Source organism: Taurulus bubalis, assembly GCF_910589615.1.
Source record: "Taurulus bubalis genome assembly, chromosome: 8".
NCBI lineage: Eukaryota > Metazoa > Chordata > Actinopteri > Perciformes > Cottidae > Taurulus > Taurulus bubalis.
Window position 1 is genome coordinate 24,596,548 of NC_136596.1, and position 27,363 is coordinate 24,623,910.

Consider the following 27,363-nt stretch of genomic DNA (forward strand, 5'->3'; position numbering starts at 1 on the left):
TATTAGTATTATTTTAGGGGGATTTAGATCGGTGACGCTTAATCCAACATTCCAGTCGTCCAAATAAAGCAATCTGACTGCAGAATTGAAACTTGCAAGAGGAAGAGTGAGAACGATACAGATGGAAGGAGTTTAGATGGAGAAAAGAGAAACGAAATTAAAATGGAGAGAGGAGGGAGGATGAGAGGGACAGGGAGGGGGAGGTCCTCTCCTCTGATTGGCTGCTGCCTCTCTCCTCACAATAAAGTCTTCAGGCTGGTCTCGGCTCCGCAGCTCAGACACACAGGAGCAGCGCGGCGGAGCAGCAGCAGCCGGAGCTGTCATTCATTACATGCGGATTCATCTTCTTCCTCTTCCTCCCGACCCATCCCGGCAACACGTTATGCGTCCCCGCATTTGCACCTGAACAATGCTGCAGTGAGGGACCGGAGCGCTGCTGGGTTTCACTGCTGGCTTTATTCACATGTAAAAATATATACAAGAAAGGAGAAAGTCTCGGGTGTTGAAAGACGTTGGTTTTTTTTGAGTGCATAATTTCTGGGAAGAACACGAGTTTTTTTTTCTCTTCGCACCTGGATTACAACTTGCTGAGGTGAGCCGCGCGGATCGGTTGTGGGAATATTGAAGGTTTTGTTGACTGAATGTTGGGCCGTTTGTGCGCGCGCTGCCTCCAGAATGCGCGCAGGTGGTGGAAGGAGCGCACTTCACATGCACACTCCAGTGTTTAAAAGAAGTGGCCACACATGTAAAAGCTCTTTTCTGCTAAACAAAATGTGTTTATAGCTGCTCTAGTTTAAAGTGTTTGAAATGTATTGAAGTAAAGAGTAATTGAAAAATCCGTTCTCTCCTGGATAAAAACAAATAGGTAATAGCACCATTATATATACGTACTGAGAGTATATATTTTTATTTTCCCGAAGTACGTGACCCCTAAAATGGGATTTATTTTTATTTTTTAGATCAGTCTCAATGGCGGACTATTTTTAACCCCCATACCTTCTGTTTAAGAGGATTCCCCGCACCTCCTCCTGCACAGACAGCGGGGGATCAGTGGAGTTAATCCCGCATCTCTCCTGAGCTCCTCGGGCCTCTCCTCCTCCTTAGCTTTGCGTTATGGTACAAGCATGCGTCGGGCTCTCCTTTTACGTGCTGACAAGTTAAATCCGTTTATTGGCGATTTGTTGGCAGGACTCCGGCCGGGCGGCAGCATGGAGAGGCCTCCTCTGGAAGCACTGAGTTAGTATTGCTGTGGATCTACTGCACTCTGCTGTGGTGCAGACGCGGTTGTGGTGGGATTTGTTGGTGCAAATGCAGACAAATGGATGCTTTTGGGGGAAATGGGTTATTGTCAGTCACATGTATTTCATATAAGTGGTGATGCAACTATGGGGTTAAGTGTTTATATCGCTCGAGACTGTGCTAATGTGTTGATTTTTGCACACCACACAATCTAAATCCGTAGATGGAATTGCAGATGCTTAACTTTAGTTTTCTGGAGCACTTTCTTGTCTACATTTGGTTGAAAAGTGAATGCTTTGTTATATGTGACATGTTGAAATACAGTCTTTTTTTTAAATGGGCCGAATCAACTGATTCGTGACAGTGATGGCTAAAAATAAACTTCCTCTTTACAACTAAATTTAGCACAGTTTCATCACGGGTGACTGTATCTTTTAGACCTGCATATTGTCTAATCACTCCTTTATGGAGAAGTCTGAGGTCAGGAATTTCCCCGTCCAAATGCATCTTGAATGAAGCCTCAAAACACACAGTTTTCTTTAGTTTTACAAAAACGAGTGTGTCCCACCTCAAACCACAAGTTGCATTTTGTTTGCCTGTACTCAGTTTTAATTTAAGATGGATTCATGGAAAGAATCTGAAGTAGAAGCCATAAAGCTGTTGTTTCTGCTGTCCTCTGTGCAGGATGTTTTAGTGTCTGTGGCTGTCAAGGGCTGATGATGATGCCAAGTGACAGAATCACGAATGGAAGCTGTAATGTTTACTCTGTGTCACAGCTGCACACATTATTGAGTCAAAACACTGTTGAGAAGCACTCATTACGGCTGTGGAGGTGGTCAAGAAGGGTTGGGAGAGATTTATCTGTGTCAACATCTTCTCCGGTCTGTATGTTCTCGCCACACTCCGAATGTTCTCCTTATGAAGACAAGTCCCAAGTCTTTTGGTCAAGTGTCAAGATAGTCCCAAGATACAGCAGATAAAACTGCAGCTTCTTGGGTGGTAAAAAGGACTCGGCTTGGCTTGAAAAAATGACGTGCAACGCCAAATTACTTGGGATTTGATTAAGACTTTGATCAAATTATTTTGACTTCCTTGAGACTTGAACCAAATGACTTGGGACTACCTTGAGCCTTGGACCAAATGACTTGGGACTACCTTGAGACTTAGACCAAATGGCTTGTGACTTGCTTTAGACTTGGACCAAATGACTTGGGACTACCTTGAGACTTAGACCAAATGACTTGGGACTACCTTGAGACTCAGACCAAATAACTTGGAACTACCTTGAGACTTGGACCAAATGGCTTGTGACTTGCTTTAGACTTGGACCAAATGACTTGGGACTACCTTGAGACTTGGACCAAATGACTTGGGACTACCTTTAGACTTGGACCAAATGACTTGGGACTACCTTGAGACTTGGACCAAATGACTTGGGACTACCTTTAGACTTAGACCAAATGACTTGGGACTACCTTGAGACTTGTATCAAATGACTTGGGACTTGCTTGTAACTTGAACAGAATGACTTGAGACGCATGTCTTGGTAGCAGGTTGGAGGTGAAGAAGTGGTGCTTTCTCACATTTCTAGTCTCCGCACCCTTCGACAGGTGTAATTCATTCTAGCTTAATAGTCCTCAGCCTAGTTTGGTTGTAAGTACTCCAAACACCAGCGCCACCAACCAGCCGTCTTCTTTATTTAGACGACTTCCACTGTGGCCTCTCGCCGCCCCGTGCAGCCACTCGGCTATCTCTACGCTCTCATTTCCTCAAGCCATGGATGAGTGAGATTCCTCATTCCTTTAAAGTGTTGACACAGTGGAGGGGGGACTGTTGATTTAGTGTTTGTCCCTCAAAGTGTCCCTCCCTGCGTCACATTCCCCCACTCCTATAGCCGCCGCCTCCTCCTTCTCCTCCAATGAAGCGAAAGCAAAACACTATTTTCCTCTTTTTTTACGCTTTTCTGTCTTCAGGTTTCATTTCTGTGTGAATCACCTTCACGTTACGCAGCGTTGCTTTGATACGTGCGCTGCTCGGTGGTTGCAAGTCAATTCCTTGGGGAAAAATGGCATCGGGGAAGTGCTTTAACGTTTCTTGAACCAGGGGAATGATTTTCTGTGTGTTCAGGCGTTTTCCTTTACAGCCCCTCTGAACTGCTGATTGGCGCTCATCAGGGCCGGTCGGGAAGAGCCTCCGTCGGGTCTTTGATGGTTTGTATTTTAGAGCAACCCGGGCTCCATCATCCCCGCCCAAATGATTGCTTGTGTCATTGCTGCAGCCTGAAGGTAGTTTCCCTTAAACGTCAGGGTTTTTACTCCTGACATTACGTTTACCCCGGGGGGAGGTCTGGTGCTTTTTAAGCTGCTGCCCTTCTGTTTGAAAACTTCCCCACAGGGGCAGAATGAAACAAAAAGGGAAATATTCTGACATTTCTGTAACCTTTCAGTGACGCATGGCCTGAAAACGGTTGCAACAACATGTTACAACACATGATCACATCTTTTTAGTTTCATTTCTGAGTTGCCTGTGTGTTTCAGCCGAGTGACGCTACTGCTCCTGGTGTAAATACTGGGAGGACAGGGAGAGTCTCAGCATCACAAGACAAGAAGTACCTGAATCATCTGAGAGACTTGGTGCCTTGTGACAATCAGCAGTTTCGCCAAAAAAAAAAAAATGGGAACAGTGTCTGCTTAAAAATAGGTCAGAGTTTGAATATTTAAAGATTTGTCACTAAGAAAATTGATTTAGATGTTGTAAAAAAAAAGTCCTTGTTTCCAAGAAATGTTTATCCAAAAGCAACAAATTGTACGTCAGTTTACAGCTTTTATGCCTTTTTAGTTGAGTACAAAAAAAACATATTTTGAGCACAAACAGAAATTTGATTAGCCTCTGTTTTTAAATCTAATTTAAGTCAAAAACAGACTTCTTTTTTTACACATTGAGGCAGATGGCTGCATCCACACAGCCAGCAAGTCTATAATTAATACCATCTATCCAACCTCCCCCATAAAGGGGGGAGGCAAGCTGTGGCTTTTTGTTTGTTTACATTCTGCTGCCACCCAGCCAGCAGACACGTGGAAACCAGCAGCAACGCGCTAAGAGTTTGCTTCAGTCGAGCCAGGAGCCTTTACATACCCCCACCCTGCACAACTACCACCACTACACACGACACCTGGAGGACAGTTGTAAAGGCACTTTGTTTTTGGGATTATGGTGAAACTGCAGCTGGCGTGTGTGGAGAACAGACATTCTGTGTGATGATCAACCAAACTAATTCAAAGTCAAAAGTGATTGGTAATTATTGTAATTTATAGAGAAAGTTCATGTGACATGAAACAAACCAGGTCCAGCAAGAGCATCAAAACAAGATTTAGCAGAGAAAAAGTGCAATATCTAATCTCATGGTGTCCTCTATCAGGATCTTTTTTTAAATGTTGTATTGTATCACACACAACTTTTATCTTCAAAGAAACCCACCTGGCCCCGGCAGCCGGAGATTAATCCCAACTGTTCGCCTTTTCAAAGACATTGGAGAGGGGCGGTGATGTCACGCAATAACTGAGGATTCAACACGATTTGTTGCAAGATTAGATTTCATAAACCTGTGTGTGTGTGTGTGATAGAGAGAGTGTGAAGTTTCGGAACATGAAGGTTGGAGTCGACAGCATCAAAAGGTCAAAAGTATCTTGAAATGAAGCCCAGTCCAACTAAACTCGGTTTCATTTCAATAAATGTCCTATAAAATGAAGGAGAGCTGCAACTCTCCAATTATTTACTTAATTAAATAAAGCAAGAATAATTCTAAAGACTAAAATGACTTGATCGACCAAAAAACAACCCCTTCCCACCTCCCCACACACCTTTTCTTCTTAATGGTTGTAAAAAGCGAGCGTGGGATCAGGGGGTTGGTGGTTTTGGACCCCAGCTGGGAACCGAGCATGGGACCCGTTCTCAGTGCTCCATCACCTGCTACTGCTGACGCGCTCCTCATCTGAAACCCCAGAGGTTGGTTTGGAGCTGCTCGGTGGACGGCAGATGTCCGTGGTGGGATGCTGCTAAATGGGGGTGAACCATACCGCTAAGGAAAGGGCACCGAGGTTCAACCAAATAAACCCTCATTGGCGTAAACAAAGAAGCCTAAACCAGTTGACTTTTAGCAGGGTGTCCCTGGCCACATGGTGCAGCAGATGCTCCCACTGCTCGCGCTCGCCTTTGTCATGGAAATGGCCACGGCCGTCTGGCTGAATAATAGCGATGGTCCGTGTGTGCACGTGTGCATTGTGCAGCGGCATGTATGTCTGAAAGTGGAGGGGTGGGTGGTTTGCCTCGTGCGGTCAGACTTTCGAATAAACAGGTTGATTTAGGGCATCTTGTATCGAACTGTTTGTCTTTTTAAAGGTTGATAAGCTCAAGACTTCTGTGTTGGAAAGTATCTGTTAATTCCCTCTCTGCTCTGATCAGCAGCTGTTAATCCCCCTCTTTTTGATTTTCTGCAAGCCACAGCACGACGTAGTGAAGCCTGACACGTGTTAAACTCCTGACGCAGGGCAGTGTGTAGTTTAGATCTCCTGGCGTCCCTGGCAGCGCCACACCTCCAAGGCTTCCTGACCACGAGGGCAGCATATTGTCAAGATGGTGGGGGTGTGTGTGTGTGTGGAGGGTTGTGATGGTGTGTGTGTGAAAAGGTCCTTTGTGTGTCCCCAGCCATAAGGTTGCCTGGCAAAGGATTGAGCCGAAGTGCCAGGTTCAGAGGTCAGAAGGCCGGCAGAGGAAAGTCTGTGTGTGTGAGAGCTTGTTGTTCTCTCTTTGTGAGGACCAGCGAGCTGTTTCAGGGGACTTTACGATGGTCCTCTGTTCTTTTTAACGGGCTGTTTGAGGGGCCAAGGGGAGCGGCCCCAGGCAACATCGGGGAAATGTCGGGTGTTTCGTCGGCAGTAACTCGACGGGACTCGGACAGCAGGGCTCGGTCGTGCTTCAGCCCACTCTTCCTCTGGAGAGGAACTCCCGGTAGGAGGGGAGCTGATGGAAACCTCATGTTTGATTAAATTGTCGGGATGGTGTCCACATTAGGGATGCGGAGTATTGATGTGGTCAGGAGTTAACGGTTCTGCTACCGGTACTTTAGAAGTTCCAGAGTGAGACGTCCTCGTCTCAAACCTCCTCTCTCTGTCTCTCTGTCTCTCCGTCTGTCTCTCTGCGCCTTCAAGCACAGATCTGCTAAAGACCTTAAGGACCTTTTGTGAAAGAATCAATTGTCCCACTACAGATTTCTAGCAGTGTAAAATGTGAAAAACCTTTTATTTTTCCTGATCATTATGTTATTTCCATTCGTTAATTCAAAGTTGCTGCTTATGAGGTGATGGACACATGTGGCCTGCAGTTGTAGTGCGGCTGGTTTCTGATGAGCAAGGCACAGATAAAGCCATGGTTCAGGGTTCCACTCCCAGTGAAGCTCAGTGGGGTCATAACTCAGTAAAAATGTCTATTCTGGTGTTTTTCATTGTAATGCAGATGACTCACAAACCTCCTGCTTTTTTTTTTTTTTCTCTCTCATGCTTTTTGTGTCTCAACCACAGTTTGCATTTCAACTTTTTCAGTCAACCATTTGTGCAAATAAACTGAACCCAGAAACCTCAAAACGGACAGCAGGCATCCGGAGGAGGAACGGGTGCTGACTGCGTCCAAAACCTTTCGCCGTCTGTGTTTGTGTCTGAGAGCTATTTTGGGATTCTTTTTATTTATTTTCCTTTCTGCACCAGCGTCTGTGGTGAGACATCTATCTGAGTGTTGACTGACCCCCGTTTGCCCCTTTGTCTCCGTTGCAGGACAACATGCCTCAGACTCCACTGAACACCGGCGGCTACAACAAGAACCTGTACCAGGCCAAGGAGGAGGGCTACTCCGGCCTCTACTACCATGACAACAACCTGACATCCGGGTCCCTGGAGGCCCTCATTCATCACTTGGTCCCAACTGTAGACTATTATCCAGATGTGAGTATTGTTGTTGTTTTCTTTAACTTTTGCAGTTTCATCAAAGTAAAGAGGTGAAGCCGCTTTTTTCTCTCCTTTTTGTTCCGTCTGAGCAGCTCCAGTGCTTTCAGACCCTCTTAGTGACAAAAGTCTCTTTCCTTTGTTGTCTTTCTGCCTTACTTCATCTTTCCTAGAAATATCCTTTTTTATTCCCTGTACTTCCTATTTATCCAGCGGGTAAAATAAGTATTCAACATGTCAAACTCTTCTTAGTAAATATATTTCTAAAGGTGCTATTGACGAGACATTCTCGCCAGATGTCGGTAACAACCCGATTGATCCATACATACAAAGAAAACAAAATAAATGAGCTCAGAAATGATGTGTAATACAATGGAATGTCACAGGAAAAACATATTGAAAACGCTTATGACTCTCATTTAATTTCGGAACTTATTTGTTTGGTTTTCTTTGTATGCATGGATTACTTGGGTTGTTACCGACATCTACTGTTAATAGCTTCTTTAGACGTGTGACGTGTTCAATACTTATTTTACCCGCTGTATATTTAGTTGTCGCGGTATCTTTCCCCTCACGTGGCTTTAAAGCCCAATTCTCGAAGATAAAAGATCCATTTTGACGTCACGGGATCACTGTTGTACTAAACGTGTTGTCTTTCTTCTCCACAGAGGACATACATCTTCACCTTCCTGCTCAGCTCTCGTCTTTTCATCCGCCCGCACGAACTCATGTCAAAGGTGTGTCACCTGTGCATGGAGCAGCAGCGACTCAGCGACCTCCAAGCGGACAAGGTACGCCGGATCAAACCTCCGCTTAATCCTCATTGGCTATAGGAAGCAGCGGCACATTGTGAACACGCATCCTAGTAGTGGTGGCTGTTCACTCAATACTTCTGTGTTTTTTATTCTGCATTTGCAGATGAGAGTCAGGAAGATCGCTCCCAAGATCCTCCAGCTGCTGATGGAGTGGACGGAAACCTTCCCGTACGACTTCAGGGATGAGAGGATGATGCGGAGCCTGAAGGAGCTGACCCAGCGGCTGGCCAGTGGAGACGAGGTCGGTCTTTCTTTTTAATTTTCTTCCATTCACACTAAATGAGTCGGGTAACCAAAAAGTCGTCTGCTGATGAGATAATATGTTGTGGTGTTATCACTAGCCGTGGGCATGCGGTTTTGGCGACCGCATGTGCAGCAAATTTACACACACAGGCAGATTTTATTTGCAGATAGCAGTAGAGGAGGAGGAGGGGGGGCTCAGGCAACAAAGCACTTTTTGAGGCTGGCTGAGTTGAGAGAAAAGCCCCATTGTTCATTAGCTAGGTGGCTTTTATTTTGTTGCTCGTCTATGTGGCGCTTCTTCCTGCGCAGCGTTTGAACAGTTTCGCTGCCGCAGAGCTGAATGTCGCCGGCTCAGCGCGCCGTCGGCCTCGGATCAAAGTTTACTTACAGGGGGGAGAACAGTTTATTGTCCGGTCGCCTCTGTTATCTTTGTTGCACATGCAGACCCTCCGCCGTTGCACGCTTTGTCACAGACGGGTAGTCTTTTGACGGGCAGCGGCTCGTGCTCCACGCACCGCAGAATCAGAATCAGCTTTATTGGCCATGTGTGTTTTAAACATACATGGAATTTAACTCTGGTTACACGTTGCTCTTCATACTTATATACATACACAATATACAATAAACAAGATGAAAAAAGACATTAAAAGCAACAGAGACAAAAAGACAATTAAAGACAACAGTAGTCAATATAGTGCAAGTACCGTAAATTGCTGGTTATAAAGCGCACCCTTTTATTAGCCGCATCTACTAAAAACAACAACAAAAGTTGTATTTAATCTTAAACAAGCCGTGGTGGTTTATAAGCCGCTGTTGCTGCTGCTACCGCTGCAGTCGCTAGCTAGCTAAAGCTCGCTAGCTAAAGCTCGCTAGCTAGCATTTCTCTGCAACTGCTGCTAAATTTAGAATCCACAAATTAGCCGCATCTATATTTAAGCCGCACGGGTCAAAGTTGAGGAAAAAAGTAGCAGAGTGACGGCTAGTGGAAAGATGGAAACACCTCGATGGAAACGTTACATTTTCAGGGGAGAAGAGGAGGAGGAGGATAGCATAAAGACTAGGCTGGCTGAATAGCGCAGCCGTTTTAAAGGAAGTTATGTAGTGTATCTATTTCTTGTACAGTTCCCCATTAACCCCTCCCCTCTTACACTGGTATAGAACATACACTCTACTATACACTCTCCCTCAGTCATGCTCATAGACACACGGACGCTGTGTCGGACATCTTTTGATTTCAACCCTCAAAAAGATAACTTTGAGGGTTGAAATCAATTCCGGCCTCAAGGCGAGAGAGAGTCATGTAGCACAAGATTGTCCCTTGAGGTGGTGTCACACAAACTGTTGTTTGTTTGTTGCTGTCGTATTGATCTGCAGTGATCCTTTTATAAAAGCTTCTGCAGTAGTTTGGTAGTTTATTCCGATAACGTCTTTAATCTGTTTCCCTTCTAGTTTGGTATCTAACTCGCCAGTTGGAAGCTAAATTGAAAGCGAAAGTGCCCAATAAGTTGCTGATGATCCCTCATCACATAGAAGTTGTGTGTGCAACAGTGATCGCGAAAGCTTTGGGAGGTGAAAGTTGAACCAGCCCGAAAAGTAATATTTGGTACTTTCGGGCAGATTGTGAAATATATATTTAACTTTTGCTTTCAATTTCTCTCCGCTTGGATTCTGTTCTAAGCAATTTCACAGCATCCTCAGACCTCAGCAAAACATCTGGTTAGTCCAAAGTGATCATAACTCCAAAACACCACAAGTGTTCCTCAACACATGGACTTTCCTTAAAGATCTTTGTATGGAAAAAAGCTCTTTCCATGAGAAGATCAAAGGTTCCACGTGTGTGCACAGTGTTGACAAAGCAACCTTTTTCCATCCGGTACAACCCCCTGCTGTGATGTCATGTTGGCCACAGATGGTGCGCTCATGAGGAGCCCAGCGCGTCATATGAGCGGTTCTTAGGGAAGCTTTGGTGCCTCTGGGTAAAAAGAAAATCACCACGAGCAAACGTTGACAAAGTTAGTTCGTGATATTGTTCATTCATATATCCATATATGATAACCCGTGATCGTAAAATGGAACAGTGTGAATGCCACGGGACATTTCTGCGAAGAAGGCCAGCCGTTCAAGTTAAAGAATCTGCGATGACGCCAGCGGTTGCATCATCGCAGATTCTGTCTCACAGATTCTCCAACTCGTGTTGTGAAAGCAACACAAAGGTCCAACCTGAAGCCGGTCCAGAGGGCAGAGTTAACCGGCAGATTCTCCAGAGCGTCGAAACCGCAGCAGCGCTCTGGGATAAGTTGTTCTTTTAGTCCAGAATAGACGTCCCGAACATCTGGTCAAAGTCGTGTCCAGACCACACTGAAAACATTCCAGGACCTTGATCCCTGTCGTAGGACTGTCATTATGGATGTGGTCGGGTATAAAGGGAAGCAGCAGTCCAGAAGAAAACAGGAGCTTTGATCCTGATCTGGCCTCATTTCATCCTGCCGAGTTCCCTCAAAATGGGCCGTTTGTTATTTTACACTTCGTTCTTTTCTTCTTCTTGTTTTTTTTGCTTGACTATGAGTTGATTTAGAAGATACCACATTATATTGACACTTTAATGCTGGATGCAAGGCAGATATTTTGGACAAATGGTGCATGCATATAGTACCTTTTCATGACAGGTGATGATCGCTTGTGTGCATATGTTTTTAGTTTGAGTTCAACATCTGGTTCGGCCCCAATAAAAAGTTATCAAAGCATGAAATGCGCGTTAATTGTTCACCGGGAGGGGGAGGAGTCTCTTTAGCGCCCCGAGATGCAACATGGTTGAGGGTAGAACACGTGGCGCCGTCAAAAGGCTCCATAACGTAGAACAAAGAGAGCAGACAAAGAGAGAACAAACAGAACGCTCTTGAAGAGAAGTGGTTACAGGTCTGAGTTATAATGCTCATTGCACATTGAATAAAAGCCTATGAGGCAGATTCCTCTCTTTTCGGAAGATTTGAGACCCAAGTAGGACTTCGGTAATGTCAACACGGACTAGAGACTCGACTTAGGGACTCGACATGTGGCAAACATAGTGCCAGGTGTTAGTCCGATCCCGTTCCGATCTCATGAGATCTGTGTTCAGGACCATCGAGGCCTTTATTTAACTAATCAGTATCACACAGATGGAAGAAACTAATTCAAGACATTTAAAAAAATAGAGAGGGTTTATTTTTTTATTTGTTCAAGAAAGGTGAAGCAACATTAAGAACATCATTATTTCTATTGTAATTTTGTCTTAATGCAATGCAGAGCTATTAATCATATACATTTGATTGATTTCATTAACTTGAATGCACTCGACTTGTCCACTTTGTGGCTGTATTATCGAGCAAAATTGAATTTAAATCTGCTCGTGACAACATTGAATGGCTGATCGGGGCATCCCGACAACGTGCCAGATCACGGTAAGGTTGGGCGGTATATTTCTGCCCCCATCGGGACTTGGCAACTCTGATGTTTTTTAGTAGATAAAATAATCCTGTGTGGTGCACCTTTTCTACTCATCAGTGCTGCTCGGCTGAGCTGCTAAAAACAGTGTGGGTCAGGTGGTCGCTCCGCAGGAAGCAACGGCACTCGGGTCCAAGAAAAGCAGGACCTCCGGCGATGCGTCCCATGTACCGAGCAGCCGTCTGCCACCTCGGGACCGCTGCCAGGGTCGAAAGCGTTGGTAAACAGCGTGCCCTCGCCAACCGCCCCTCCTCATACGTAACACCAATACTTTCGCCCAACGAATGTGACTCCCTCTGCTCAGAAATGTCAGACGCGCTGTTGTCTCCGAGATCAGTGACTATATTTACCCCGACTCCTGGCCCCCGTGCTCTTGTTTGTCGTGGGGACAGAAGCCGGGGCAGATGGCTGACTTTGAAGTGGCAACTGGAGCCATTTCTTTCACTTGGTGGCCCCCGGTGGCGAGTCTCCCCGTTGTCCAACGAGTGTGGACACTGTTTACGCTCGCATCGCAACGTCTCCGTGGAGATATTCCCGTTTAGGGCCGCAACTAAATGATTATTGTCAGTTTGTTTTCATCTCTTTGTGTTTTTTATGGATTCGTTTTGGATTGAAGGAAGAAGGGCCCTCACACACTCTGGGAGCCCCAAGACAAGATCCCTTCAAATTGTTGTTGTGTCCAACAAGCAGTCCTAAAAAAAAAGATAATAAACATTTACAATGATGCAAAATGAGGAAAAAAAAGAGGTAAATACTCACATTGGACAAGCTGGGACAATAACATGGGGATGTATTTTTGCTTAATTTTAATGACTTCAACAGTAAATGCTTAGAAGTCCATTTTATTTCTTTATTCGCTTATTTTAGCATGAATTTCATTCAACAAGTGCTGAATCTGAAACAGTTTTTGTTAATTTCTACGTTTTGACATCAGTCACTCAGGATTCGTTGTTTCTCTCTTGTGTAAATGTACATTTTATACATTTAGATTTTAGACAGTTGGTCAAGCAAAAGCAATATTTACCTTGGAGACCCATGATGTTTGACACAACCCAATCAAAGATGAATTAATAATGAAATGTATCATAATTACAGCCTTAAAAAAAAATCAATTACTTGGCTGCACCTGGAGATCAGAGGAGGAGCAGAGATCAGTCTTCTCTCTGATCTCCAGTCTGCCTTGACTCCTCATTTCTTTTGATCTACGACTTCATTTTTCTCCTCTCTGACGTGCGCTCTTGCAATCACCCTTTTGCTACAGCTGCAATATCGTCTGTTCATGTGCCATCAGGCCCGTCACCAGCAGACAGATGCATTCGTCACGCCCTGGGAAGGGAATCTTTTTCCAAAATGCGTCCCGCCCTGAGTGATGGGAGTGCGATCACTTTCTTTTCCCCTCCAAAACGCCTCGTCCTCATTCTTAACTGCTGTCTCGGCACCCGGCCTCCACATCCGCTATAAGTCTTGCTGTGTTTTCTCCCCCATCCATGTTGACCCTGGAGTCTCATTTGTAGAACTTTCATTCTGAAGGGTTGAAATTGGCAGAAGGTTCCAGGAGGAGAGGGTTGTGGTCGTGAGAAAAACGGCCCTCGTCACCTCAGATTCTTCGGCGGCTCATACCGGTGGTTTGGACGGAGGCCACAAAGGGGATACTGCACGTAGGAAATCAAACGCACATGTCCTTCCTCCCCTCTATGTGGACCCTCTGAGGCCTCTGTGCTAATCCATGTCCGTGAGGGAACACTTATCTAATTGTGGCCTGTTTTGGAGTCCAGGGGAAGGTTCAAAAGAGGACGGCCTCTCGACCTCCTTGAGCGTCTAGCGAGCCGAGAGCCCCTCCCCCCCCGGCCCAGCCCCGGCTGGGCTGAGAGGCCTTAATGAGGCCGGCAGGAAGAGGCTGGCGACCCCTTCCCGGGTGCGTGACCAGAGGGACACTTTTTCTGCACGATGAATACTTCAGAGTGTCACATTTTCAGAGGGTCCTTCTGTGGTTTGGAGCCGAGAAGCTGGCATCGGTTTGCAAAAAGTTAGTTTCTGCTGACACGGAGTCAACATGTGCGCGCTGTAAATTCCAGCGAGGTTGTTATCGCCCTCTGCCACAGACGGGCGGTTGGGGAATAAATAAAATGTGGCTGCAACGCATGCTACTGGAGATTCTGCTCAAATGTTACATCGCGCTCGGCTTCTCATTATCTCGGTTGCAGTGGCCTTTGTGCCCTCGGCGGTGTAGCTGTGTCCTAGCGGGTTTGGAGGCTGGAGGAAAACAGGAAAACAGAGTAATAGCTCGTGGTAAAGAGTTGGAGGTTATTTAGATATCCTCGGTGTTACGAAGAGAGTTTGTCGGATCATTTTCTGAGGCTGGACATGGAGGAATATGTAGAGTCCCAAGTGAATTAAACATAACTCTAGGAAACATTGAGCTCTAACGAACTCTCTTCTTCCATCCTTCCAGGTTTACAGGAAGGCGGTGGGCCAGATGAGCCAGGGTCTGATCAGGAGGTTGACGGTGCTCAGCCAGTACGAGGAGGCGCTGGTGAAGATCAACGCCACGGCGGCCGAGCGGCTGGCGGCTCTCAAGGCGAAGCCGCAGGCGTCCATCCAGAGAGACATGCTGTCCATCTGCAACGACCCGTTCACCGTCGCCCAGCAGCTCACGCACATAGAACTGGTGAGAGCAAGAATTTAGATCTATTATTCAGTAGCCATTGATCTACAAGAAGCCTGTGGTTGAGTCAGACTTGGCTCAGAAGGCTAATTGTCATCAGTCACAATCTAAAAAATCTGTTTAAAAATCATCAATCATTTGTTGTCGACACGTCAAACCAAATTACGATGTAGAAACCGTCTCCCCTGAGACTCGCACTCATTTCGGCACATGAGCCGAAGAGAATAAGACCGAATCGATGCAGCGGAGGAGAATGTGAGAGAGGAGAGCCGACATGATGGAGTAGAAATCATCAGCGCGGCGGTCGAGGTGAAGCCAACGCCTCGGCTCCGCCCACGCCCGACACCGCCACAGCATTGATTTCAAACAGCCGCGTTTGACCACAGCTTTATATTCATTACATCAGTCTGCCATTGAAAACAAAATTGGTCAATCTAGTAAAAACCAGAGGTTGATCAAAGGGTTTCTTCCCGAATCCAAAAGGTCAACTTCCATTGACGTGTTTTTAATGTTGAGCTGGGGGAAGAGAAGCAGGAATAAAGGCTGATGGAAACAGATTGGACTTCAATATCAAAGTATTCAATGTTCTACTGCAACTGTGCTCCACCAGAAACAGTGTGCAATCCTAGCGATTCAAATTTTTTTTAAACACTGTGTGGTTCAGAGGAAGTTCAGGTGTGAGACAGGAATGAAATCCCATGATGCATCAGTTACTGGTGCTTGATTAATTATGTAATCTAGTCACATCCTCTTGAATATATTTGCCTAAAGTTAGGTGCTGGGGGAAAAGCACATTCCATCTTTGCAGAAATTCGCCTGAATGTTTTTAACATTTTTATTGGAAATGCATTCGTCAATCATTTGGTTGTACTTTTAGACATGATCCATTAAGTACCCTCAGGCCAATTAGCTCTTGAATTGATTAAAGCTCAACTGTGTTACTGCAGATGAGCTGGAGGATAAAAGTAAATGTAGCATTAGTACAAGAAAAGAAGTCGGTCAGAATTTGGCTAACGTCGGCCACCTGAAGCTTAAAGTAAAAGGTGTTGCAAACTCTTGCAGAACGTTCCTCGGCCTTCTCGACTGAGCTAAAGATGCATGCAGGGAGTTTATTTTCCCCCCTGTTCCTTCCTCCTCAGGAGAGACTGAGTTACATCGGACCCGAGGAATTCGTCCAGGCCTTCGTCCAGAAAGACCCTCTGGACAACGATAAGGTAACGTCTGCACGCTCTGCTCAGAATAAACCTCCGAGATAAGAGAAGCACATCCAGTAGTTATGCAACCGGTCGACGTTTGGTCCGACTTAGACGGATCTTAAGTTTACACCACAACACACACACGCACACACACACACACACACACGGAGGCGGCCGCTGCTGCACGGGTCACAGTGAGGTCAGGTGACTGCTAGACTGTAACGGCAGACCAGATATCCGCCCTGCACACACACACACACACACACACGCTCAGAAACATAAACACACCTCACCGCCAATTTCCTCAAATCATTCCATTGTCTGGACGAGATGGACATTCATGCATCTCATCTCCTAGCAACCGCCGCTGCCAAGGTTTATTTTTTTGGGGGGGAATGTGTGTCTTTGGCGGTGGGCTCTCTTGTCTGGCGTTTGGCTGCTAGGCAACAGGGGTGGGGGCGGGGGGGTGGGGGGGGATCAGGCTGCCTTTGTACCCGGAGCGATCCCACCTCGAAGTCCAGCGAGCCACTTGGAAAAGACGACACTGCGTGTTTTTAAAATGCGATTGGCGCGAACCACTTGATGGGGGTGTCGGGCCGAAGGAATGTGTGGAATGAGATGAAGAGGAGTCCACACAAAGGACCAGCGTGCACAATGAGAACAACATCGGCCACTAGTGAGCTTCTAGAAGCAGAGGGAAGTTTATTTTGTTTGCTCAGTGATGCGTTAACTGGGGAGGAAAGCCAATATCATCTTTGTGTTTTTGTACTTCGCAATTAGCTCAAATGCTAATTGAAATTCTGTTGTTGTTGTTGCTGCAGAGCTGCTTCAGTGATCACAAGAAGGCCAGCAACCTGGAGGCGTACGTGGAGTGGTTCAACAGACTCAGTTATCTGGTGGCGACCGAGATCTGCATGGTGAGTGATGAGCGGGAGGAGGAAACACAGGAGGTTATGATGCAAATACGGATCACGTTCAGCAAATTAAGCGCTGAAACGCGACCGCCGCAAGTTCCCAGACACCCAAAAGTCAAAAGCATGACTGAAACCCAAACATTAAATAAAAGAAGTGTGAAATTCTCTCATGTCAGAAGCTCAAAACGACAAATGTTTGGCGCCTCTTGCTTGAGAACCGACTCGAATGATTCATTGAATATCAAAATTGTTGATTTGAAACTTTCTGGCACTTGATCCTGCTGGACATTTATTGTTATTACAAAATAATTACATTATCGAACAGAAATATATTCAAGTTAATTGGAATTGGAATTTACAATTCCCGTTCATAGCTTTTCAATTTGAGCTGAATAAAGGATTTAAATTGATTTATAATTAATATTTTTCAGCATCAAAAGGGTAAAAGAAAGCAACACAATTGCCTCAAATAGTCCCATTGAGTACAAGCAAACATCAGTACTCACTTAAGCATTGTGCTTAAATGATTTTAGTGTGTTGATTTCCAACAAACACATTTTACGGACAGTGCAGTCAGGCCCTAATGCAGATGTTTAATGTTTTAATATTCTTCATGTTCTTCATGTGGTTCACAGCCCGTGAAGAAGAAGCAGCGAGCTCGAGTCATGGAGTTCTTCATCGATGTGGCGCGCGAATGCTTCAACATCGGCAACTTCAACTCCCTCATGGCCATCGTATGTGAGTTGTGATTCATCATTTCATTCTATCCCTCTCCTCAGAGACACCAGACTCCATTGACAGAAAGTTTTTTTTTTATTGAAACAAACAAACGACAGAAACTAAATAAAACTCTTAAAAAACATCTTGTTCAGTCTTTCCACAGTTCCAACAGTCACCAACTCTGGTTGGAGAGTTTAAAAAGAGACAGGAAAAAAAATATTGTTGTTTACTGTTTAAAAGCGACACACCAAAAAAAAAATCAAAACAGGACATATGGAAAAACACAGTAAAAATAGAGGAGTGTTTAAAAATATCCTACATACTGTTGATGCACTAACTCTGGTGGGATGAAATATTTTAGAAACAGAGTTGTGGCTTAAAAAGTTGCTGATTCAATCAGAAGAAGTTCTGGACTCATTTGACCCGATTCCACTTAACCCCAAACAAAGGGTGTGTGTGTGCGCATGTGCGTGTTTTTTAAGATGGTTACTCTCAGCAAAACTAGCCATCTTAGATTAAAGATCAGTTCAGAGACCTCGCTGGAGGGCTCCAAGAGATCCCCCAGTGTTCACAGGAGAGGGCAGCTGGTCATCCTCCCAGGCCGGGGGGCGTCCGGGGGGCATCTGTGCGTCCAGAGGGGTTTAAGGGAGGCGGCTCAGCTGGTAGAGGACACAGAGCATCCAGGCAGATGGTCAGCACTGACCAGAGAGAGTAAGAGCTCAGGAGGGAGGAGGTGAAGGGGGAGAGCAGAGGAGAGGATACTGGAGTGCCAGCTGTTCTCTCCCTCTCTCTCTTTCTCCCCCGAGAGGGCGAGAGAGAGAGAGGGAGAACGCCACAGGCTCTACCAGCCTCTCCAGGGAACCGCCGGGGTTAGACAACGTATTAGTGATCTAATTGAAGGGTTGGGCCTCCCAAATTATGAAAGCAAGTTCACCTTTTTATAGTCGGCCAGGTGATCCGGCCAGCTTGAAATAAAGTCTTGGACGTATCGACACCTGACCACAAAGACCAGACCCTACATGTGAATCAGCTCACTAGATACTAGAATTAAGTGAGAATCTGGGTGCATGTAGCCCTTTTTTTCCCTAAAAAAAATTAAAAAAAGAAGCTAAAAAACAATAAAATAAAATACACGCTCTGTCAGCGCTCCTCTTCCTCCTCCTCCTCCTCCTCCTCCTTTTCCTCCTCCTCGTCGTTCGACATGGTGTCGGCGCTGAAAGGGAGAGACATCAAAGATATAATATAATAATGTTCTCTCATAAAAGGGAAGAGAGTACAACAGCGGGGCGACGACCACAGCCAACACCTGTGTCTCTCTCTCACACACACACACACACACACACACACACACACACACACACGCACACACAGGTGTCTCTGTGAGCGGATCGAGACTCGATCTGACACACGGCGCCGCCGCGCTCAGACTCTCGCTAGTATGTGGCGCCCGCGGCGCCGAAGTGTCACGTTAGACTCGAACCGTCTCCCAGGAAGTGCAGGAAAGAAAAAAAAACTAGAATGTTTAAAAAAATATATCTCCATGTGTGCATGTGACTTCCCTTTTAGTGCCCTCGAGGGTTGTTTGTGTTGCTCTGCTCTGACGGTGACCCTCGGCCTCCTGAACACACACACACACACACACACACACACACACACACACACAGAGGATTACCATATGGGAAGGGGAAGCGAGGCGTGTGTTAACGCCATTGTTCCTGCGGCCTTTTGCCTCGCTGCGTCAGAAGAAACAAGAGCGGAGAAGAAGAAGAGGGGGAGGTGGGATGATGAAGGATGACTGCATGGGGGGGGTCTGTCTGGCTGAATGGGAAAGTTCCATGTGTTAATGCGATCATGTTTGGGTGTTGCATGGATGCGCGATATGTCTCTCATTGGTTTTGTGTGTCTTGTCTTGCAGCCGGGATGAACATGAGTCCCGTGTCTCGGCTCAAGAAGACCTGGAACAAAGTGAAGACGGCCAAGTTCGACATCTTGGAGGTATGCTTGACTGAACACATATGTGCTGGTTCTGGTTTTTTTTGGGTTGATATATTAGGAGGCAAAACGTTAAAAAAAATTGCTGTTTTTTTTGGTTGTGTTTAACACCCGATGACTAACCGCGTCGTGGGTCGTCTTCTTCTTCTTCTTCTTCTTCTTCTTCTTCTTCTTCTTCTTCTTCTTCTTCTTCTTCTTCTTCTTCTTCTTCTTCTTCTTCTTCTTCTTCTTCTTCTTCTTCTTCTTCTTGGGTTGAGTGTGATGACGAAGACGAACACAGTCTCGCTGGAAGCTGCTGAGAACTCAGGGGGAGAGGGATAGAGAGAGAGATTCTTCAAACTGTGTTTATCCAACTATTTTAGGGCGAAACATTTTATAGATATTCTGCTTGAAAACTCTGTATATTATTTCATAGTTTAAATATGTGATATGTTAACGATTCCACAAAAGCACACAAGGCATCCTCTGAGCTTAGTTTTTTGGTGAGGAATACTTTTTATTGAGTTTTGAATTATTTCCCAAAGACAAAGTAAAGAAGCCCAAAAGAGCAGCATCCTCAAAGACGTGAACGGAAACCCTCGGCGCTGCGGGGAAGACGCTCCCGGAGCCCGGCGGGTTCAGTCGGCCTTTTTGAACGAGATCTGAGGCGCTCGAGTCGGTCGGGGAACTCTGTTCTTCAGCTTCTTTTTGTGTCTCTCTCTCTCTCTCTCTCTCTGAAGAGATGAGGTGTGTGACTGATACTCTTTTGATGACTTTCCTTTAACCCTCCACGGTTTTGTCCCTGTGAGCCTCTTTTTGAAGTGAACTTTCCGTCCCACTGAGTCATAGTTAGTGGGCTACGTGGAGTTCTTCCTCCTCCTCTTCCTCCTCATGTGTTCGAGGTCACAGACCCAAAGGCGTCTTCCTCTTCTTCTTATCTCCTTCATCACATAACTCACAAGGGGTTTGAGTTACTAAATAGTCGTTTGAATGGAGGCGATTCATTTGAGACATGAAATGTAAAACAGTAAGTTCTCAGAGGGGAATCCAATCCTCATGTTGAAGAAACGTAAAATGTTTGATGAATGAACGCTTTAGAAAAAACAAATAAATGGCTTTTAATCTATCAAAGTCATTCATTCTGTATCTGTCAGTCAATTTGTTTCCAACTATGTATTTGATCAAATTAAGACTTAAGAATAAAACATTTTTATTATTTTTTACAATAACTGTCAAACTAGTCGTCCGAGTCGAAGCATCAGGAACTAAAGTCTCAACGCTGGAACCACTAAACGTGTTTAAATCCACTTCCAGTCGCTCTGCTCACCTGTTTGTTTGTTTGTTTGTTTGTTTGTTTGTTTGTTTGTTTGTTTGTGGACCCAATGAACTGACGGCGTATTCTTTCCCTCCGCAGCACCAGATGGATCCTTCCAGCAATTTCTACAACTACAGAACAGCGCTGCGAGGAGCGACGCAGCGGTCGATCACCGCCAACAGCAGCAGAGAAAAGGTGAGGCGCAGCGTGATGGGAGGAGCCTAAAGTCAGACCGTATTCCCAGTTTGGTTCACCTGCAGGTCAGCCCTCCCCTGAATGCCCCGTGTGGGGCTTTACTTACATGTCCATCACCGCTGGGAAACAAGGCCTCTTACTGGAGTCCAGTTTGCCCCAAATGCAGTAATAAGCGGGGTCAAGATGTGAGGAAGAGGAGGGAGGAGGAAGAACGCTGGTGGTTTTCGTCTCCCACTCGTACATCATGTGTCCGATACGCGTGTTGCCACGGAGACAGACTGTTCTGTCAACATGCATCCGACTCCCTGAGGCATGCAAGGGAGCCCTTTTCTTTTTGGGAGCTCAGAAATGCAAACGCACTTGGACAAGAGGTCAGGGGGGGGGTCACGAAACGGAAAGTTCCCAAGACAAGAAGTCTGGTATGCTCCGTGCCCTTGTGACCTCTCCTTCTTGTTTTTTAAGGGAGGGGCTTGTTTATGATCCGTTCTGGGCGCCACTGGGCTGTGAGGAGGATCAACAGAGCCAACATGTGTGCTGCAGTCTTCCTGTTTGAGTTTGTTGTTGTTGTTGTTTTTGTTGTTTGCCGCGAGGACGGAAAGATTTCACAATCCGTGACGCGTTTAATGCAAAGTTCTGCAGACTTACTGGAGGAGCTCTGTTGTGGACATTAGGCAGCAGTGAGTTTGTGTTGTTAATAATACATGAAAAAAAAGTAGAGCAAAAATGTAAACGGTAAAGAAACAAGAATAAAATATCAGGCATTAAATATGATTACCTAGAATTAAGGCTGCAGCTAAATAATAGTTTCATAATTGACTCATCTTCTTATTTCCATGGAACCGCTTAGTTTATAAAATGTCATACAATGTTGAATAATACTTGTTTAAGTAAAAAAAAAAATATATATATCAATCATTCTGCTTCATAGATCTACAAGTTGTGCCAAAGTTAAATCCAATAATCGTTTTATAGCACAAAAAAAAAAGAATGCCAAAAGAAAAGAGACAGATCAGCTGCTTGAACCTCTTTTGACCCATCGATAAAACCCAAAGAAATACTAGTGAGCAGCTTTAAATAGGTAGATCTATTTAAAGGCCACACACCAGACCTGGCGTCCCGTCTGGCTCCAGAGCCTCAACGCTCCGGGAGTCCAGCTGTGACAACGACTTCCTCCCTGCTGCGGCCCTCCTCCTCCTCCTCCTCTTCCTCTTCCTCCTCCTCCTCCTCCTCCTCCTCCTCCTCCTCCTCCTCCTCCTCCTCCTCCTCCTCCTCTAAAAGCAGAACACGTCTGCACGCCGGCTCTTGTCTATGACATCCTGACTTTTTGTCAGTTTGTTCAAAGACGACAATGTCTTCACAATGCAAGTCGGCTGATGCCAAAAAGAACCCAAAGGAGGAAAAGGTTACAACATGTGACCCAACCGGGATGACGGTTCATCAAATGCACGCTTCTATTTCCTCCTCTGCATCATTTAGTCCGCTCCTCTCCATCGGAACGCTTCTAAAAGCTCCACCATCATGAATGTTTGATCACCTGGAGGCGGAGACGCGTTCGCCTGTCACCTCTTTCCTGATGAGTGTGGTGGGCGGAGGGGGGCGGGGCTTGCTAAAGGTCACTGTACCAGATTGATGCAATCTCTCGACACTCTGGAGCAAAAGTGGTGTTTATCCATCAGCCTGAGCAGCCGACAAATGGCAGGTTTAACCAGCCAGCCCGGCTGATTTCCCACCGGTTGATTCTGCAGAAAGGAAAGGAAAAGAAAAATGTACCGATATTGGAATAGAGTCTGGTGCTTTTTTTTTTTTTTCTTCTTTCTCCCCCACCTTGCTCTCCATCAACGTTAGTGTTTGTGACCAGACAAGCACTGACCTGAATCTGTGTATGAGGGTGGCGATGAATTATAAATAAATAAAAATGACTTGTTGTTCTCTGGAAAACATCTCATCTCACTTCGTCCGAATCGGTGCATTGTTTTAGGGTCTTTAGAGGTCGTGTTTCTACGTGCTGCTACAGGCCTGCGAGAGTGGAATATACGTTTATGGTTAAGAAGAAGAAGGTCTCTTTTGTTCCCTGGAAGTGATACAACACATTATAAGAAATCCTCTTTATCTGTAATCCCTTTTTTCCTTTGAATCGACTTGTTTAGAGATCACACACCTGTGAGTCACATATAACTCCCCCTCCCCTTGCATCTTCTCTGAAATTAAATCCCTTTTCTTTTCTTTTGTCTTGCAGATCGTCATCCCTTTCTTCAGCCTGCTCATCAAAGACATCTACTTCCTCAACGAGGGCTGTGCCAACAGGCTGCAGAGCGGACACGTCAACTTCGAGGTAAACTTGAGATCTTGAATTCCCCGGAGGGAGTTCCCCCCCGCGTCACTATTTACTACACATAGCGACGATTTTTATTTAGTTTTTTTTATCTTCACTTCCCTAAAGAGCGTTAGAGAATGAAGAAGTGAGACCCGAGTGTGTGAAGTCCAGCTGTGTTTCCGTGGAACGAACACAGAAACTTTCCCACCGGTCTTTGGTCACAGCGACACTGAATCAGGCACTATTTTAAGGTTTCATTCCATCCAGAAGCTGATTCTTCTTTCCTTTTACATTTGAACACATTGACCCTTCAGGACAGCTGAATCCCAGCATGTTGGGTCATGTGCAGCCTTGGTGGAGCCTTACAAGGACCAATGCCTTGCTCAAAGGCAGAGCCACCTGGCTTGTTATTTGGAGTGAAAAAGAAAGTCCATTCAGTCAAAGGGTCAGAACCAGGCGGCAACTTTCGCTGAGTGAAGCCAAGTGTCTTAAAACCTGCATTCTCTCTCCTGACCACAAGGAGGCGACTCCTCTGGTTGTATAGAAGTCTATGAGAAAATGACTCTACTTCTCTCATTAACATTATAAATATAAGTGTATGTCTCAATCTCTAGTTTCAAGTCTTCTTCAGTACAGCATGATGTTCATTTAGTAAATTATGGTCATTTAGAGTCAAACAGACCATAAAGCAGGGTATGCTTTAGGGCGGGGCTACAAGGTGATTGACAGGTTGCTACCAGAGCCATATAGGCTTCATAACATCAGTCCATAAACCAATGGGTGACGTCACTACATCCACTTCATATTACAGTGGGTGGTCAGGACCCACCGGTGGGTCGCAGGTGACTTTGTTTGAGTCGCCAAAATAAATTAGACGAATCTCTTCGGCTAAGAGCTACTTAAATTCATTAATTTATTATGTGGAATGTTTTCAATAACACATGATGATAAAACAAAGTTTTGAATGATCAAATGGCAGGTATACTGACCTGTAGTGTCTGTTTTTGATATTTCTTTCAGAAATTCTGGGAACTCGCCAAACAAGTGAGCGAGTTCATGGCCTGGAAGAAAGTGGAGTGTCCGTTTGAGAAGGATCGCAAGATCCTGCAATACCTGCTGACGGCTCCAGTGTTCACTGAAGATGGTACGTGTGTCCATGAGCATATGAATCAATGGTGGACGCGACTGTTTGAATAAGCCACACTATTTCTTTACTTTCTGGCCAGGAGTGAGAAGGTCAGATTACTAGCACACTTTTATTTATATATATATATATATTTATATATATATATATATATATTTATATATATATATATATATATATATATATATATATATATATATATATATATATATATATATATATATATATATATATATATATATATATATATATATATATATATATTATATATATATATATATATATATATATATTTATATATTTATATATTTATATATATATTTATATATATATATATATATATATATATATATATATATTAGCAAGTTAAAAAACTATGCCTAACAGCACCTTTAACGCTCACTAATTCACATGTAATATTTAAATATTCTCTTGTTGTTATGGTCACAGAGGCTAATCGACTGTCGGCGGCAGCTTCATAATTGACTTCAATGTTGTTGAATTCAATTAGATGTAAAAAAAAACTCACTCGTAGTAACATGGGTTAAATCATCTCATGTTACATTGATAATAAATCAAAAATAGCTGATTACGGTCAGTGAGAGTCTAGATGTGGAATGAAATCGTGCTTTGGATATCAAGTTAAATAACCGCATTATATACCAAAATATAGCAGAATTACTTTTCTTTCTCGGCCTCAAACAGGCGTACGTTGTTGCTGCTGAGAGTTTCGGTCTCCTTTAATCCACATCAAAGTCGTGTGTCACCGGCTCTTATCCCCGTCTCATCAGAGAGAGACGGGGAGGTCGTCCGCTGGGTGATGGTGAACGTCCTCCTGTCAACACACAAACACACAATCTGTGTTTTTGATCTTCCAAACACTTCCAAATGAAGTTGGAATCTACTGCAATGACTTTGATTTGTTCCTGTGAAGATTTTTGCTTGTTGAGAGTTTAAATGTTTTTCTGCTTTATTGCAACTTCGAGAGAACAAAAGTACGTTTTACAAAAGACGGTGACAGTCGGCGACGTCATGTGACTATTAAGGAGGCTGATGTGAAATACATTCAGAAACCAGTGACTCAATTTGAAAGATTTACTATTTTAAAAAACCAACAGTCAAAAACCTGACCAGTCTGACTAATTAACATCAGAGCAGTTAGGTCTTCAGTAAGCTGTGCAATATTATTAACATAAGTGATGCATTTAAAATCAGTTCATCATCACTTTGTATGTCTTTTTTTGTTTCTACAGTTTTCCTTAAAGAAATAAAAAGATGTGTACCTATATAAAAAAAAAAAAAAAAAAGGGATTAATGTTGCCACCCATCCAAATGTTTTCTTATTTCACAAACGCATTGTTTATCAGAGAAAAAAAAAGCTTCCAGTAATAAAAAGGCGAAGCAAAGACGAGTCGCCTGCAGAGTCCTGAATGTTCTGATTCCCTCGTTGCAGCGTTGTACCTGGCATCGTACGAGAGCGAAGGTCCTGAGAACCACATGGAGAAGGACAGATGGAAGTCTCTGAGGTGTGTACGAACCCCTGCCTCCTCCCTCTCTCTCACACTCACACACACACACACACACACACACACACACACACACACACACCCTCGGGGGGCTTTGGAGTCTTTCCATCCCGCCTGTCGGCTCACATCCCGTCCCGCCTCTCCGCTGACCGAGCAGACCCAGAGGAGGTCACACCGACGCTGACCTGCACGTTATTCAATAAACGCATTAAACGCACAGGTGCTCATCGCTCTTCTTCATCACTCCGGCGCTGGCAGAGGCACGCGCTGAGGACATCCGTCATGTTCACACCATTACATCCCCCGCCCCTCCTCCCTCCTCCGTTATCACACAGTAGTCTGCACGTGTTTGAGAAGATGGATGTGAAGAAAACAAAAATCTGCCTCGTCGAGGAAAACCCCCGAAAGGATTTACTGTCGGCCGTCCACATGTAGACATGTGAGTCAGAGGTCAGAGGTCAGAGCAGCTTTTGGATCTGTGAGAGTTGGTGCGTTTGTGGTCAAATTTTTTGTCGCCTAACCCTAAAAAAAAACATTGAACTCGATGTAAACGACAACATCCATCTATAGACTCGATTTATAGTTTTTCTCAAATGTTAGAACTGATCATTTTCAATTCGCTCAACTTTTATGATGTTTTCTCTCGGATCCATGCAGATTAATTTAGTCTCAGGAGTGGATAGATTAGGATCTTGTATTTTATACTAATTAAGCAATAAGGTACTCGAGCCAGTACTGTGTCTACAATAATGTACAGTTCAAGGGAAACCCTTGAACTGTACATTATTGTAGACACAGTACTGCCTCGAGTACCTTATTGCTTTTATATATAATAAATAGTAATAGTAAGCTCCCTTTCAGCACAAAATAGTTGTAGCCACCAAACGTTGTGTATCGCATTTCAGCAACAGAGAAAATAGTCCCGGGACGCACGGCACTCACATACGGGACTATAAAACTGACTGCCTGGTCAGGAAATCGCCGATTTACTGAGCAGGTCGGTTGGAAGCAGGTGGAGGATGACGCGCAGCCACCGATGTAAAGAAGTGCTCTCGCTGCTTCTGTCCGTCTTTTGTCCGTCATTTTTCTCCTCCATGATGTTTAGAGAACTCGGGAAATTACCGACGTAATTATCTCTCACTAGAAATTATCATGATTTTGTGGTCAAACCCTTTTCATTCCTCACCTCATTTTAGGGAGGAAGTGGCGTGTGTGTTGTCGTTCGTTATGCTAGTGTGGGGGATGCTACGTGAGCTTGTTAGCTGTTCCGTTTGAGCTAACGTTACTGTTAGCGAAGAGCCCCGTTGCAATACTGTGAACACTCAAGCAATACACCTGCAAGTTAAGGAAACCAACGTCTGCGAGTCGTTACTGCGGACGTTACAATATCAAAGTTTACACCAACATGTTTGGTAACTGACAAGCTTGAAATGACAACTAACGGTCGCGCAATTTAAATCTACCTGTTATTTTAAGTGCGCACTGATATGGAACGCTCTAAATGTAAACAGGCTGTAAAGTACTTTATGGCTGAATAAACTACACCTCGTCACTCACTCTCAACCAATCAGAATGCTTGATTTGATCTACCCGTATAATAATGTTCATTAAGGTGCCCTGTCAAATAAATACT

General features: G+C 44.7%; 1 protein-coding gene across 1 annotated transcript in view; it reads left to right on the forward strand.

The window, feature by feature from the left end:
* rasgef1ba (RasGEF domain family, member 1Ba) overlaps positions 1 to 27,363 on the forward strand; it is a gene marked incomplete at its 5' end in the record, with an annotated part of 99,136 nt that overhangs the window by 70,219 nt on the left and 1,554 nt on the right. Inside the window, 12 exons of the mRNA XM_079222627.1 lie at positions 7,065 to 7,232; positions 7,901 to 8,023; positions 8,151 to 8,288; positions 14,223 to 14,438; positions 15,575 to 15,649; positions 16,453 to 16,548; positions 17,181 to 17,283; positions 19,181 to 19,260; positions 20,651 to 20,746; positions 22,983 to 23,078; positions 24,081 to 24,204; positions 25,658 to 25,730. Of these exons, the coding sequence (XP_079078753.1) occupies positions 7,065 to 7,232; positions 7,901 to 8,023; positions 8,151 to 8,288; positions 14,223 to 14,438; positions 15,575 to 15,649; positions 16,453 to 16,548; positions 17,181 to 17,283; positions 19,181 to 19,260; positions 20,651 to 20,746; positions 22,983 to 23,078; positions 24,081 to 24,204; positions 25,658 to 25,730 (1,388 nt within the window). The remainder of the gene's footprint in view (positions 1 to 7,064; positions 7,233 to 7,900; positions 8,024 to 8,150; positions 8,289 to 14,222; positions 14,439 to 15,574; positions 15,650 to 16,452; positions 16,549 to 17,180; positions 17,284 to 19,180; positions 19,261 to 20,650; positions 20,747 to 22,982; positions 23,079 to 24,080; positions 24,205 to 25,657; positions 25,731 to 27,363) is intronic.